Source organism: Schistocerca piceifrons, chromosome 3, assembly GCF_021461385.2.
Source record: "Schistocerca piceifrons isolate TAMUIC-IGC-003096 chromosome 3, iqSchPice1.1, whole genome shotgun sequence".
Taxonomy (NCBI): domain Eukaryota; kingdom Metazoa; phylum Arthropoda; class Insecta; order Orthoptera; family Acrididae; genus Schistocerca; species Schistocerca piceifrons.
Genome location: NC_060140.1, coordinates 843722022 through 843738518, shown reverse-complemented (window position 1 = coordinate 843738518; position 16497 = coordinate 843722022). Strand labels below are relative to the sequence as shown.

General features: G+C 44.6%; 1 protein-coding gene across 1 annotated transcript in view; it reads left to right on the top strand.

The window, feature by feature from the left end:
• LOC124788086 overlaps positions 1 to 16497 on the top strand; it is a 148717-nt gene that overhangs the window by 120430 nt on the left and 11790 nt on the right. The window contains exon 2 of the mRNA XM_047255183.1: positions 13943 to 14275. Coding sequence (XP_047111139.1) covers positions 13956 to 14275 — 320 coding nt within the window. The 5' untranslated portion in view covers positions 13943 to 13955. The remainder of the gene's footprint in view (positions 1 to 13942; positions 14276 to 16497) is intronic.

The window sequence follows — 16497 nt, the reverse complement described above, 5'->3', positions numbered from 1 at the left end:
TTTGCAAGACAACAACCATCTGCACGAACAGTTCGACGTCGTTTGCAGCAGCATGGACTATCAGCTCGGAGACCATGGCTGCGGTTACCCTTGACGCTGCATCACAGACAGGAGCGCCTGCGATGGTGTACTCACCGACGAACCTGCGTGCACGAATGGCAAAACGTCATTTTTTCGGATGAATCCAGGTTCTGTTTACAGCATCACGATGGTCGCATCCGTGTTTGGCGACATCGCGGTAAACGCACATTGGAAGCGTGCATTCATCATCGCCATACTGGCGTATCACCCGGCGTGATGGTATGGGGTACCATTGGTTACTCGTCTCGGTCACCTCTTGTTCGTATTGACAGCACTTTGAACAATTTACGTTACATTTCAGATGTGTTACGACCCGTGGCTCTACTCTTCATTCGATCCCCGCGAAACCCTACATTTCAGCAGGATAATGCACGACCGCATGTTGCAGGTCCTGTACGGGCCTTTCTGGATGAACTGTGGTATCGTGTTGAAGCTGCATGGTCAGGTGTACCTGTACACGCCATCCAAGCTCTGTTTGACTCAATGCCCAGGTGTATCAAGGCCGTTATTACGGCCAGAGGTGTTTGTTCTGGGTACTGATTTCTCAGGATCTATGCACCCAAATTGCGTGAAAATGTAATCACATGTCAGTTCTAGTATAATATATTTGTCCAATGAATACCCGTTTATCAGGTGCATTTCTTCTTGATGTAGCAATTTTAATGGCCAGTAGTGTATTTTCAGTTTCGGTGAGAATCTTTCATGTTCGACAACTATCCCAGAATTTTGTGACCCCCAAATTCTAACATTATGGCCTTTTTCTTCCCCCAATAGATGAAACGTCGATTCGTCTGAAAAGGTGAGTCTCTCGGAAGGTGTGTCCTCTGCCATATCCTGGAGAACTGAAATGCAAGTCTCATACCTTCTGTTATGGTCGCCAGGACGCAGTTGCTGCAATAACTGCAACGTGTAAGGCTTCGTATGTAGGCGTCCTTTCAGAAGACGCCACACCGTTGTTTGAGGAAGTTGGAGTTCTTGGCCTGCCCGTCTTCCAATGAACCCATACGCTCGACATTTTCATCAGACGTGCGTGTCTGACCAGTGCTCTTCCCTTTGCATAGGCAACCAGCTTCAAGGAATTTGTCATGTCAGTCGTAAACCTGGTTGTGCAGAGGCGGCTTCTTGCTGAATAGAAGGCGGAATGCAGTTTACACTTGGAGAATGGCTTGGCTCCGCGCAAATTCCAACACACAAAATGATTTCTCTTGCGGTGTAGTCGCCATGTTGCTTCTAACAAACAACAGCGTAGCTGTGTCAAAACTTTGAACCTTCCTCTATCCAGTGACATGCGCGATGTGTTTCTCTCTTTTATATTTTGTCTGTAATGAACAACTGAAGTGCTGTTCTTTCTTTTTGAATCAGCTGGTACCGCCACCAACGGCCGGCGTCCTTGGCGCAGTTCACGTTTCGAGCAGCCGTCCGTCTGGATGACGCACATCCGGACACGACCTGTTATAATATTCGAAAGTAAAATTCTATGTACCGACTTGACAGAAAATCCTAGGAAGTTCTGGTCTTCCGTTAAATCAGTAAGTGGCTCGAAACAGCATATCCAGACACTCTGGGATGATGATGGCATTGAAACAGAGGATGACACGCGTATACCTGAAATAACACCTTTCTCCAAAGATGTTTCACAGAGGAAGACCGCACTGCAGTTCCTTCTCTAAATCCTCGCACAAACGAAAAAATGGGTGACATCGAAATAAGTGTCCAAGGAATAGTAAGGCAACGGGAATCACTCAACAGAGGAAAGTCCACTGGACCTGACGGGATACCAATTCGATTCTACACAGAGTACGTGAAAGAACTTGCCCCCTTCTAACAGCCGTGTACCGCAAGTCTCTAGAGGAACGGAAGGTTCCAAATGATTGGAAAAGAGCACAGGTAGTCCCAGTCTTCAAGAAGGGTCGTCGAGCAGATGCGCAAAACTATAGACCTATATCTCTGACATCGATCTGTTGTAGAATTTTAGAACATGTTTTTGGCTCGCGCATCATGTCATTTCTGGAAACCCAGAATCTGCTCTGTAGGACTCAGCATGAATTCCGGAAACAGCGATCGTGTGAGACTCAACTCTCTTTATTTGTTCATGAGACCCAGAAATGATTAGATACAGGCTCCCAGGTAGATGTCATTTTCCTTGACTTCCGGAAGGCGTTCGATACAGTTCCGCACTGTCGCCTGATAAACAAAGTAAGAGCCTACGTAATATCAGACCAGCTGTGTGGCTGGATTGAAGTGTTTTTAGCAAACAGAACACAGCATGTTGTTCTCAATGGAGAGACGTCTACAGGCGTTAAAGTAACCTCTGGCGTGCCACAGGGGAGTGTTATGGGACCATTGCTTTTCACAATATATATAAATGACCTAGTAGATAGTGTCGGAAGTTCCATGCGGCTCTTCGCGGATGATGCTGTAGTATACATGGAAGTTGCAGCATTAGAAAATTGCAGCGAAATGCAGGAAGATCTGCAGCGGAGAGGCACTTGGTGCAGGGAGTGGCAACTGACCTTTAACATAGACAAATGTAATGTATTGCGAATACATAGAAAGAAGGATCCTTTATTGTATGACTATATGACAGTGGAACAAACACTGGTAGCAGTTACTTCTGTGAAATATCTGGGAGTATGCGTGCGGAACGATTTGAAGTGGAATGATTATATAAAATTAATTGTTGGTAAGGCGGGTGCCAGGTTGAGATTCATTGGGAGAGTCCTTAGAAAATATAGTCCATCAACAAAGGAGGTGGCTTACAAAACACTCGTTCGACCTATACTTGAGAATTGCTCATCAGTGTTGGATCCGTACCAGGTCGGGTTGACAGAGGAGATACAGAAGATCCAAAGAAGAGCGGCGCGTTTCGTCACAGGGTTATTTGGTAAGCGTGATAGCGTTACGGAGATGTTTAGCAAACTCAAGTGGCAGACTCTGCAAGAGGGGTGCTCTGCATCGCGGTGTAGCTTGCTGTCCAGGTTTCGAGACGGTGCGTTTCTGGATGAGGTATCGAATATATTGCTTCCCCCTACTTAAACCTCCCGAGGAGATCACGAATGTAAAATTAGAGATTCGAGCGCGGACGGAGGCTTTCCGGCAGTCGTTCTTCCCGCGAACCATACGCGACTGGAACAGGGAAGGGAGGTAGTGACAGCGGCACGTAAAGTGCCCTCCGCCACACACCGTTGGGTGGCTTGCGGAGTATAAATGTAGATGTAGATGTAGAACATGAAAAACAGTTCATTCGACCAGACGACACGTTTCCATTAGCCGACGGTCCAAATTCTATGATCCCGCGCCTACTGCAGTCGTACGTAATTGGTAAGTCTTTGGATCGACATAGGAATTCCGCATTTGTGGCCCACATTGTCGCTACAATGACTACCCATTCGTTTCTGTTCCGCTTTTATATACACTACTGGCCATTAAAATTGCTACACCAAGAAGAAATGCATATGATTAACGGGTATTCGTTGGACAAATATATTATACTAGAACTGACATGTGATTACATTTTTACGCAGTTTGGGTGCATAGATCCTGAGAAATCGGCACTCAGAACAACCACCTCTGGCCGTAATAACGGCCTTGATATGCCTGGGCATGAGTCAAACAGAGCTTGGATGGCGTATACAGGTACAGCTGCCCATGCTGCTTCGACACGGTACCACAGTTCATCAAGAGTATTGTGACGAGCCAGTTGCTTTGGAACATTCTGGTGCTTTCTCGTGTAAACAGTTTTGTCATAATCAAAATTTTTGGTCAAGCTTGAGTTGTACATGTAAATGAGTAATATTTACATTTATGTGGATCAACTCGATGTCTTGTAAAGATCATTTCATTATATTGTAAGAAAAGAATAGGGAGAGCAGGAGTTTTATAAAACTGTACTAAATAAACCAGGATAGAAATGATAGAAGCCATAAAAAGTAGCGCTTTGGGACGTTTTATCATCATCGTGTGACTAGGGCCTCCTGTCGGATAGCTGAGTGGTCAGCGCGACAGACTGTCAATTCTAATGGCCCGGGTTAGATTCCCGGTTGGGTCGGAGATTTTCTCCGCCCAGGGACTGGGTGTTGTATTGTCCTAATCATCATCATTTCATCCCCATCGACGCGCAAGTCACCGAAGTGACGTCAAATCGAAAGACTTGCACTAGGCGAGCGGTCTACCCGACGGGAGGCCCTCGTCACACGACATTATTATTATTATCATCATCATCATAACCATGTTAACAGCTTAATTCAGTTTAATTCCGTTATCCATAGACATTCTTGAATTGATTCTTGTATCGGTGCAACTGTTATCGTTGATACGTTTGTAGAGTATACGCTACTATTATCGTAGACAAGATCGTCGAGTTGACACTAAAAATCACTTTCGTACATTTCTTCGGAGCTTATCATCGTTTCTTATCGACATAAGTGAAGTTATCCAATTGTTATGATTTCGTATAAGTGTCTTCGTTCGCTTAACTTCTTTCAGTCAATTTTAATTGCTGTAACTATTATCGTTGACAAGTTTGTCGAATAGTAATAATGCCTTGCCCGCGAGTACGTCCGCATTGATCTCGAAGCCGCATGAATTTTGAAAAATCTTGAAGCTTATTATCGGTGAGAAAAGCGGATATAAAAAAAACTGAAAGTGAAGCTGTCGAAAGGGCGCTACGCTAAAGAATTTATATGTTTGTAAGCACAGAGTCTTTAATTTTCGTAATTTTTTCAAATTCAACATGAGGCTGTACCCTTATCTAGGTCTGTTGGTATTTCATACTTCAAATATCGGTATCTGTGCTTTACAAACACATTAGTTTTTTACCATTGCGCCCTTTAGACAGGTTCACCTTCAGTTTTTTAAATACGTTTTTCTCACCGATAATCAGGATTTTTCAAAATTCATGCGCGTTCGAGATCTGAGCGGGCGAAGTCGCGAGCAAGAACTAGAACCTTATGAATGTAAAGAACGTCGTTCCGAGATTAAAATTCGGAAACCTATATGCTGACACGAGAATTTTTTATAAAATAAAACTGCGGTAGGACTTCCTGCATATTTCCAGTTTTTTAATGTGGTGTCTCAGACTAAAATAATATCCGATTATATAGTTCCATTTAAGTAATTCAATTCCTACGCTGTAATTGAATGACGTGCAATTGCAGCACTTTAATGAAACACGTTTATCAGTGGTCCACATCATTTTAAGATTTAGTGTGGCTATGCTTTCAGTGTGTAGTTAACAAGAAACGGTGAGTAGGGAGTTCGGGAACAGATCAACTAACAGAAGGCGTTAAAAACGTATGTAATTTGTGTTTAATCAAATTTACTGCTCTTCATGAAAGGTGAACGAGAAAAACTCATGGCTTGTATACTTCATGCTGCAACATTAGGTATCAGGCTTTCTGTTGTTTATAAAAACTGAATGAGCTGTTCTGAAACATTTCAGAAGTGCGTGACAGTCGAGATTCTGGTTACGATCAAATGCTTTAACACACACTGTACACTTCACTTCTTAGCCTGATTCGTGTTCTATACGACAGCTTGGTGTTCAGAAGATAAACCGCGATATTGAATTCACGATTCAAACGTGACATGTGTAACAGGAAATAGTTATTCACTCGATTTCCATGAAGTAGAAGTCGTTAATCTCAACTGAAAAGTAACACATAACACATCTTTTACTAGTTAATCATTTCAGAAGACGGCGTTCTTTGTTCATTAAACATGAATGGTTAAAATCTGTGGGGGGGGGGGGGGGGGGGCTCACGGTACACGCAAGTCTACAGTGGTTCTTAAATCTGCTGTCAGGGTCGGGATTGGAGCGTAACCTGTCACTGCAGTGAAGTGCAGACAGGATCACGTGATGTGGGTTTCCGGTTACTATAGTTGGAGTCAAGAACGATGACGGTTGAGTTTAGGCTTGTTCTGTGCGCCTACGTCACGTGTTCTCCGACGGCCAATGAGCGTTCAGTAGCACTCTGCTGTGAATGCTGTAGTTGACGCGAGCGTGAACGTGGTAGTAGCGAGTTGATTAGTGGATTTAGGTTCCATTTGTTGCGAGTTTCCATGAAATAGAAATCGCTAATCTCAGCTGAATAGTAACACATAACACATAAAATTGAAAAACAAGAGCACTGAAGATGCAAGAAAGATATACCGAAAGTTAATTAATGAACTGCGAAGAGAAACAGAGCAGGCTAGGAAAAAATGGTTTAAAGAGTAATGTGACGAAATTGAAGAACTGGACAGGAAGGGAAGATACGACTTACTATACAACAGAGTAAAAACTATGACATGGGAACAAGACAGAGCAGGAAGTGCTACTATGATCGTGACGATGTCCTCCAGAGATGGGAAGAATATCTAAAAGAGCTATATGACACAAATAGCAAACCAGAAACTCTGGAACTTGAATCACACAACAGTGTAAGTGATGACGAGAAAGGACCAACCATCATAATGGAAGAAGTAAAGTCTGCCATAGCTGCGATGAAAAATGGCAAAGCGGTAGGTACAGATACGATACCGGGAGAAATATTAAAATGCTTGAACCAAGATGGAATAAGAGAAATATTGAGATTATGTAATAAAATATATGACAGTGGTGAATGGCTTGAGGACTTTCTGACAATAGTAATGATTCCGTTACCGAAAAACCAAGGAACCAAGAAATGCAGCGAGCACAGGACAATCAGCCTCATTTCACTTGCAGCCAAAGTGATGTTAAGAATAATTAATAAAAGACTTGAAAAAGTAATGGAGGAGAATCTTGGCGAGGAGCAGTTTGGCTTTAGACGGAATACGGGCACCAGAGATGCAATAGGGCTCCTACGAATCTTGGGAGAAAGGTTTATTGAAAAAGGAAGATACCTATTTATGTGCTTCATCGATCTAGAAAAGGCATTTGACATTGTGGTTTGTGACAAGCTGGCGACTATAATGAGGGAAAAGAGAGTGGACTGGAAAACCAGAAGACTTGTAAACTCATTATATCAAATGGCTCTGAGCACTATGGGACTCAACATCTGAGGTCATAAGTCCCCTAGAACTTAGAACTACTTAAACCTAACTAACCTAAGGATATCACACACACCCATGCCCGAGGCAGGATTCGAACCTGCGGCCGTAGCAGTCCCGCGGTTCCGGACTGCAGCGCCAGAACCGCACGGCCACCGCGGCCGGCTTAAACTTATTATATCTTAATAAAAAAGTTTCAATTCAAGTGAGAGGAGAAAGTACAAACTGGATCGGACTAGGAAAAGGAGTAAGACAAGGATGCTGTCTATCACCTACTCTTTTCAACCTCTACTTGGAAAATATGAATGACCAATGCTCATTAGATGACAAAGGCGTAGAAATTGGAGGAATAAGAGTAGGGTGTTTGAGGTTTGCTGATGACATGGTCCTTCTAGCCACAGGGGAAAAAGAATTACAGGATTTGGTGGACACCATTGAAATTAACGGAAAAAAATATGGAATGAAAATTAACACAAAAAAACAAAAGTATTGGCACTTGGAGGAAATAAGGAAATAAAAATTATGCTGAATGGAGAAATACTAGAACAGGTGCAAAATTTTAAGTATCTTGGAAGCAGGATAGACGCCGACTGGAAGTGCACCACAGAAATTGAAACAAGGATAGCAATGGCAAAAGAGTCATTTTATAAGAAAAGGAGAATTTTCTGCAGCGGTCTGGACAGAGAAATCAGGAAGAGACTCATAAAATGGAGTGTTCTTCTATATTGGCGCTGAAACATGGACTATGAGGAAGAAAGACAGAGAAAGGCTGGAGGCTTTTGAGATCTGGACATGGCGGAGGATGGAAAGAATAAGTTGGATGGACAGAGTAAAAAATGAAGAGGTACCGAGAAGAGTGGGAGAGAAAAGACAGTTACTAGATGTAATAAAGAGAAGAAAAAGAAATTGGATTGGGCATATATTAAGAAAGAATGACGGACTGATAAAAACAGTTTTAGAATGTTATGTAGAAGGGAAAAGGAAGCGAGGAAGGAAGAGATTCCAGATATTGGATGACACGATGGACGGTACAACATACAGCAGCCTTAAGAAGGAAGCAATGGATTGCAGAAAATTGAGAGGCAAAGGACCTGCTAATATAGCAGATAACTGATGATGATGATGATTGTTGCGAGTTCTCATCCCTGAGCGTGGCTGTAAGTGATAAATTCTGCATAAGAATATTTTTTCCCCAAGCGAAAAGCACGCGCATGTGCGTACTACTACTGTCGCTAGGAATCGTCAGCAATTTAATCCACGTCTGTGTCTCAACATGCGCGAACCGCCACCGTTCATGGATCGGACTGCGGCGAGACACTCTCTACTTCTGACGAATGCCTAGCTCGCCACACGCCGTGGTTTCCATGTTGAGCCGGAGCACACGAAGAGGACCACTAAGCGTCTGTCGTGTGTAGTAGCGCTGCTCGCCAGCTGACGTTTCACCGGGTAACAGGTGCGCCTTTTTATCTACTCGGAACAAATGAAAAGTGTGGGTCACTAACTATAACCTCCCACAGAGCGTACCATTCTTCTCTGCGGAAATGGAAAGAAAGAAGACGCACACGGCGGTTCAACGTCCCTTGGGACATAAGGGGAATACAATGTAATGACAAAGAAAGGCCATCCTGGACACAGGCACAGATACGTTTTTCGTTCCTGGGAGTGGCGTTTAGGAGAACACTGTTTAGTCTTGATTTGTGGTCATATTCATAATGTTTTACATCATCGACGGCTTTATCATGTGACATCTGCAACCCGTCCAATTTTTTATTATTAAAAAACTAAAAAAAAAAATCAGCAGTTCACTGCTGTAGTCCTCGTAGATACGTGGTTTGCGCTTCGGACTGCCTCGCGGAAGACCCAGTTCAGTTAGAAAGCATCGCTTGTGCAAAACTCGAGTTGCAATTTCTTGCACGATATTCTGCGAACCGTGGATGAAGCGCATTGACACAGTACTCCACTGCAAACTGTTAACGAAGCTCCGAGCGTACGGAACAGCTTCCCAAATGCGTGAGTGGCTCGAAGACTTCTTCACTAACAGAACCCAGGAAACTGTGTTCATCTCAGACGAGGGAATAGTTGGAAGTGCCCCAGGAAAGAATGATGGTAGGACTACTCTTGTCCTCTCCATACGGCGGCCCGCTGAAAAGTAAAGCCTCCGAATTTTGTTTGTGAAAACTTTTTAAACAAAACAAACTTCATTAACATTTTACATTTTTACTCCTTATGTGTTTTATGTCTGCCTGGAGTGGCAAACATAAGTTGGAATTGGTAGCAGGACGAGACCGGGGTGTGACGGAAGATCTGATGGCCGAGAAAAGATTAGTCTCAAAGTAAGGCGCCAGCGATCAGGAAGATTACTTATCTTTATTCTCCACACTGAAGCAGGCACCGTCTATTGCTCTCATAACAAGTAGCTACGTAATTAAGTTCACAACACAATTCACAAATCCACAGTGCAATCCAAATCGTAACTAATTTCTAAGCCCAAGGTTGTCATGTAAGATCTATACAATGACACTTCGATATCAACACAGCTAGCGAGCAAGAGCGAGTGGCTGTGGAGTCAGGTCTGTGCTCCCGTTATACCTTGTGGCCATGGAGGGAGCTGCAGGCAAGAACTATTGAATGACGTGACGTCTTCAGCCGGAGATGACGCCATGAACCTCCGGCGGCCGCGACGTGAAGCTAAGGCCGACCACCGCGCATGTGCGGCCGGGCTGAGCGACGGCAGGGCGCGCGTGATACGGTTAGGTCCGCGGAGATAGCAGTGTCTGCATATTTATTTCTCAACATAGCCACCATGGCGATGAACACATTTCTCCCAACGAGAGACAGCTTCGCTGATACCGTCACTGTAGAATGTCTGACACAGTTGTCGGAGCCACAACCTCACCTCTGCTTGCACCGCTTCGTCACTATCAAAGTGAAGTCCTCGGTGGCGTTCTTTTGCAAGCAGATGAAAATCGGATGGAGCCAAGTCGGGATTGTATGGAGGACGATCGATGACAGTGAACCCAAGTTGTTGGATAGCTGCAAATGTCGCAGCGCTCTTGCGTGGTCAGGCATTGTCATCCTGAAGGAGAGAGTGGTCCATTTGTGGACGAACTCTTCTGCAGTTAGAAACTCGATCATAGCACGTTCGTTTTTTCGCATCCACACAGTTACCGTACACACCGCCATATTACACAATACAATTCCGAGCCCTCTAGCGGCACAGGGCTGCAACTTACTCAGCAAAGCGGTAAAATTGGCCGGATAATATACAGGGTGGTCCATTGATAGTGACCGGGCCAGATATCTTACGAAATAAGCATCAAATGAAAAAACTACAAAGAACGAAACTCGTCTAGATTGAAGGGGGAAACCAGATGGCGCTATGGTTGGCCCGCTAGATGGTGCTGCCATATGTCAAACGGATATCAACTGCGTTTTTTTTTTAATAGGAAACCCCATTTTTATTACATATTCGTCTAGTACGTAAAGAAATATGAATGTTTTAGTTGGACCACTTTTTTCGCTTTTTGGTAGATGGCGCTGTAATAGTCACAAACATATGGCTCACAATTTTAAACTAACAGTTGGTAACAGGTAGGTTTTTTAAATTAAAATACAGAACGTAGGTACGCTTGAACAATTTATTTCGTTTGTTCCAATGTGATACATGTATCTTTGTGAACTTTCATTTCTGAGAAAGCATGCTGTTACAGCGTGATTACCTGTAAATACCACATTAATGCAATAAATGCTCAAAATGATGTGCGTCAACCTCAATGCATTTGGCAATACGTGTAACGTCATTCTTCTCAACAGCGAGTAGTTCGCCTTCCGTAATGTTCGCACATGCCTTGACAATGCGCTGACGCATGTTGTCAGGCGTTGTCGGTGCATCACGATAGCAAATATCCTTCAACTATCCCCATAGTAAGAAATCCGGGGACGTCAGATCCGGTGAACGCGCGAGCCATGGTATGGTGCTTCGACGACCAGTCCACCTGTCATGAAATATGCTCTTCAATACCGCTTCAACTGCACGCGAGCTATGTGCCGGACATCCATCATGTTGGAAGTACATCGCCATTCTGTCATGCAGTGAAACATATTGTAGTAACATCGGTAGAACGTTACGTAGGAAATCAGCATAGATTGCTCTATTTAGATTGCCATCGATAAAATGGGGGCAAATTATCCTTCCTCCCATAATGCCGCACCATACATTAACCCGCCAAGGTCGCCGATGTTCCACTTGTCGCAGCCATCGCGGATTTTCCGTTGCCCAATAGCGCATATTATGCCTGTTTATGTTATCGCTGTTGGTGAATGACGTTTCGTCGCTAAATAGAACGCGTGCAAAGAATCTGTCATCGTCCCGTAATTTCTCTTGTGACCAGTGGCAGAACTGTACACGACGTTAAAAGTCGTCGCTATGCAATTCCTGGTGCATAGAAATATGGTACGGGTGCAATCGATGTTGATGTACCATTCTCAACACCGACGTTTTTGAGATTCTCGATTCTCGCGCAATTTGTCTGCTACAGATGTGCGGATTAGCCGCGACAGCAGCTAAAACACCTCCTTGGGCATCATCATTTGTTGCAGGTCGTGGTTGACGTTTCACATGTGGCTGAACACTTCGTGTTTCCTTAAATAACGTAACTATCCGGCGAACGGTCCGGACACTTGGATGATGTCGTCCAGGATACCATCAATTGGTAAACGGTCCATTTTAACGCGGGTAATGTACCACGAAGCAAATACCGTCCGCACGGGCGGAATGTTACGTGATACCACGTACTTACACGTTTGTGACTATTACAGCGCCATCTATCACAAAGCGAAAAAAGTGGTCCAACTATAACATTGCTATTTCTTTACGTACTACACGAAAATGTAATTAAAAAATGAGGGTTCCTTTTTTAAAAAAAAACGCAGTTGATATCCGTTTGACCTATGGCAGCGCCATCTAGCGGGCCAACCATAGCGCCATCTGGTTTCCCCCTTCAAGCTAAACGAGTTTCGTTCTTTGTAGTTTTTTTCGTTTGATGCTTATTTCGTGAGATATTTAGCCCGGTCACTATCAATGGACCACCCTGTATATGCCATGTAATACCTCAAGCGATATTGAGAAATGAATAAGAAAAATTCGAGACATCACTTTTCAGCGGGCCTCGTACACATATGATCTGACAGATAGGATGAGCAGCAATCTGCGGCTGTTTGCTGTCGATGCTGCAGTAAACTGGAAAGTGTTGGCGTTGATCGACTGTAGGAGGATACAGGATGACTAGACAGAACTTCCATTTGGTGTGATGAATGGCAGCTTGCTCCACATGTAGAAGAATATAAGTTAATACAGATGAATAGGAAAAATAATCTTGCGATGTTCATGTACCGCTTGACACAGTAACGTTGACGTTAGGGCGCAACGTTGCAAAATGATATGAACTGGAATGAGCACGTTAAGTCGGTAGTAGCCAAGGTGAATGGTCGATTTCGGCTTATTCGGAGAATTATTGGAAAATGTTGTTCATTTACAAAGGAGGCCATCTATAGATAATAGTTTCAAATGGTTCAAATGGCTCTGAGCACTATGGGACTTAACTGCTGAGGTCATCAGTCCCCTAGACCTTAGAACTACTTAAACCTAGCTAACCTAAGGACATCACACACATCCATGCCCGAGGCAGGATTCGAACCTGCGACCGTAGCGGTCGCGCGGTTCCAGACTGAAGCGCCTAGAACCGCTCGGCCACCCACGGCCGGCCATAATAATTTCGCCAGTCTGTGATCGCTCATTGTTAAGTGAGCATTGGGCAACTGTGTTTTGTCTGCTCACTACGATTTCTGGTTTACCTGTATTTAATATGAAAACGAAATAAATATCGTGTGGAATAAGAAAACGAAATAAATGTTGTGTGGAACAACGGTATTATTAGCTCAGCCACATACAGGGTGACAATTATTGAACTACATGAAAAAAAAATGTAAATTAGCGACAAACTACGGCGTGCGCACACTTTATTCAACATGTAAGTGTCACTACAGATATTGGGATCGCCAGTCATCATTGGCGATGATGTGGCACAGACGAATGGCGAAATTCTGCATGACCCGCTGAAGTGTAGGAACATCGATGCCGTCAGTGACCTCTTGAATGGCTGTTTCCAGTTCACCAATGGTTTTGAGGTTATTGCTGTTCACCTTGTCCTTAGTATAGCCCCACAAAAGCGAGTCGCATGTGTTCAGGTGTGGAGAATATGGCGGCCAATTGAGGACCATGCCAGTAGCCTCTGGGTACCCCGGACCAGTATGCGGTCCCCAGAGTGCTCCTCCACCTCATCATCAAACACTCTCCTGCTTCAATGGGATTGAGCTCCGTCTTGCACGAAACACATCTTGTGGAAATCATGGTTGCTTTGGTATTGGGGATGAAATCATCTTCCAAAATCTTCACGTACCGTTCGGTATTCACCATCGAGGAATATCGCACCGATTATTCCGTGACTGGGCATTCCACAGCACACAATCACCCGTTGAGGATGCAGAGAATTCTCGATCAGGAAATGCGGATTCTCAGTCCCCCAAATGCGCCAAGTTTGCTTATTGATGAATCCATCCGAATGAGAGTGGGCTTCATTGCAAAACCAAACCATACTAATTCCCATCATGCCCCGCGGCCAACCGTGCAGTTTGAACGTCCTGACGCAAACCGTTAGGAAGTTATGACAATCTTATTTCATATAGTTCAATAATTGTTACCCTGTAAGTTGAAATCTACCTTTTTTGTTGTTTTAACTTTCCTAGATTAATGTAAAAACAAACCAGCCTACAATTGTCCGCGCTGTTGCAGACGCTGAGCGGCGATGGTGCGCCGGCTGGGCCCAGCGCACTACGTGGCGCCGTCGCCCGTGCACGGCCAGTCCGTCGCACATGCGCACTCGCACGGCCGCGCAGCCTCCACGGACGGCGAGGACAGCGCGCTGGGCGCCGCCCGGCCGCCCTCCGCCTTTTCCATCTCGGGCGGGCATCGGCCGCCTTCGGCCATCTCCGGCGCTGGTCGGCCGCCGGCGGGGCGCTCCGGCACTACTCGGCCGTCTCCTCGGGCGCCCAGCTTGCTCTCCGACCCGGAGGGGTCCGACATCTACGTCACCAGCGCCGCCTACAGGGCGCCCTCGGAAATTAGGTAAGCAGGTGTCGCACCGGTGCCAGATAAATTACTCGTCACGGTAAATGGACGTAACGAAGAGACGCCGGCATTCAAAATCCGTCTCTCCATCCACCTCCTCCTCGTACCTGTTTCACTCCTACAGCACAAGCATTTTCTGCAAAGCACTCTGATGGCGGGCGGTACACCAGAAGTTGATTCTACTTCTGTCAATAACTCTGCGTCCAAGATAGTACGCAGCGTCTTCGTTACCAAAACCTCAATCAAGTTACAAATTTTGTTTGTTACTGCACACGCCGAGGTGCCAATAGTGATGGGATACCTCCCAACATCGTGTCGGATGTCCTTATGCCTGGTGCAGTGTAGCAGCTCGACTTCGCATGGACTCAGTAAGTCGCTGGAAGTCCCCTGCACAAATATTGAGGGTTGCTGCCTCAATAGCAGTCCATAATTGCAAACGTGCACGAACTGACCTCAAAATTATGTTTCATAAATGTTCAATGCAATTAGTGCTAGGCAGACTGAATCACCAAATCATTCGCTCAGATTGCCCAGAATGTTCTTCAGGCCAATTCCGAACAATTGTGGCTCTGTGACAAGGCGCTTTGTCACTTGTAAAAGGCTGCAAATGATCTTCAAGTAGCTGAAAATAACCATTTCCAATCATTGATCGAGTCAGTTGGACCAGAGGACTCAGTCCATTCCATGTAAACACAGCCCAGACCATAATGGAGCCACTATCAGCTTGCACAGTGCCTTGTTGACAACATGGGTCCGTGGCTTCATTGGGCCTATGCCACACTCAAACCCTCCCGTCAGCCCTCACCAACTGAGATTGAGACTCATCTAACAAGGCCACAGTCCGGTAGTTTGAGATCTAACCGATACGGTTAGAAGTGCTGCGGGCGATGGAAGTATGTTTGCAGAAGCACTCGTGTCTGGTCATCTGCTGCAATAGCCCATTAATGCCAAATTTCGCTAGTGTCCTAATGGATATGTTCAGTACATCCCACACTGATTTCTGCTGTTATTTCATGCAGTGTTACGTGGCTGTCAATGCTTACAGTTGTACGCAAACACCACTGCTCTCGGTTGCTAAGTGAAGGCCGTCGGCCACTGCATTGTCTTTGGTGATTGGTAATGCCTGAAATTTGGTATTCTCGGCACACACTTGTCACTGTGGATCTCAGAATATTGAATTCCCTAATGTTTTCCAAAATGGAACATCCCATGGGTGTTAAGTCCAACTACCATTCTGTGTTCAAAGTCTGTTAATTCCCAGTGTCCGGGAAACCTTTTCAGGTGAATCACGAGAGTCCAAATGACACCTCCACCAATGCACTGCCCTTTTATACCTTGTGTACACAGTACTAACACCATCTGTATATGTGCATATTGCTATCCCATTACTTTTGTCACCTCACTATATGATCAGACTTTTTCCTCATTGGTGTGAGATCAGTTTACAGGCACTGTGTGTGCACTTCTGCTTCCCAGACTGCAAGAAGTGGTACAACAGAAGCAACTTCCCTGCCCCTCTCTTTATAGACAACCAGGGTGTGACTGAACAACACTCAAAGAAAGACACCACATACATCTTGGAAAAATTTTCTTACGATGCTTGAGATACAATCGTTAAGGGAGGAAACAACAGTGTGCATATATACATCGTGCAGATGGTGCACATAAATGTGGGCAAATATCAGCCTGCACAGAGGGATACAAACAGTAATTCTTTGCACAATCCATGTGAACAAAACATGAAGGAAATTTAATATATGGTTCAGTAAAATGTACCCTTTGCAATGCACTTCGTAGTGATTTGCAGACACAGATATGAACATGGATAAGCAGTGCATGGGAAGCAGGCGACATACATGTGTTTCTTGTTTTGTACCAAGCATCCACAAGAGCAGAAGTGACACATGGGGCTACAGAATGCTTAAATGTTGTGAGTACTCAAAATTAGAACTGAAACTATCTTCTGCAATTCCATGTAATTATACTGATACAAATTACAAATCAGCAAAATGAAACAGTGTGTTCAACAACTGCCAGTACGATTTTGGACCATACAGTGCTGCTTATCAACTACCGTTAGTAATGAGTTGACATTAAGAAATAGTACACCAAAGTGTTGGACCCTGTCAATTCAGAATTAGAGTGTCCAGATTCCACGCTACAGTTCACACAAAGTATTGTATCCTTCGGGCTGGTTTTTTGTCATAGCTCACTGGATC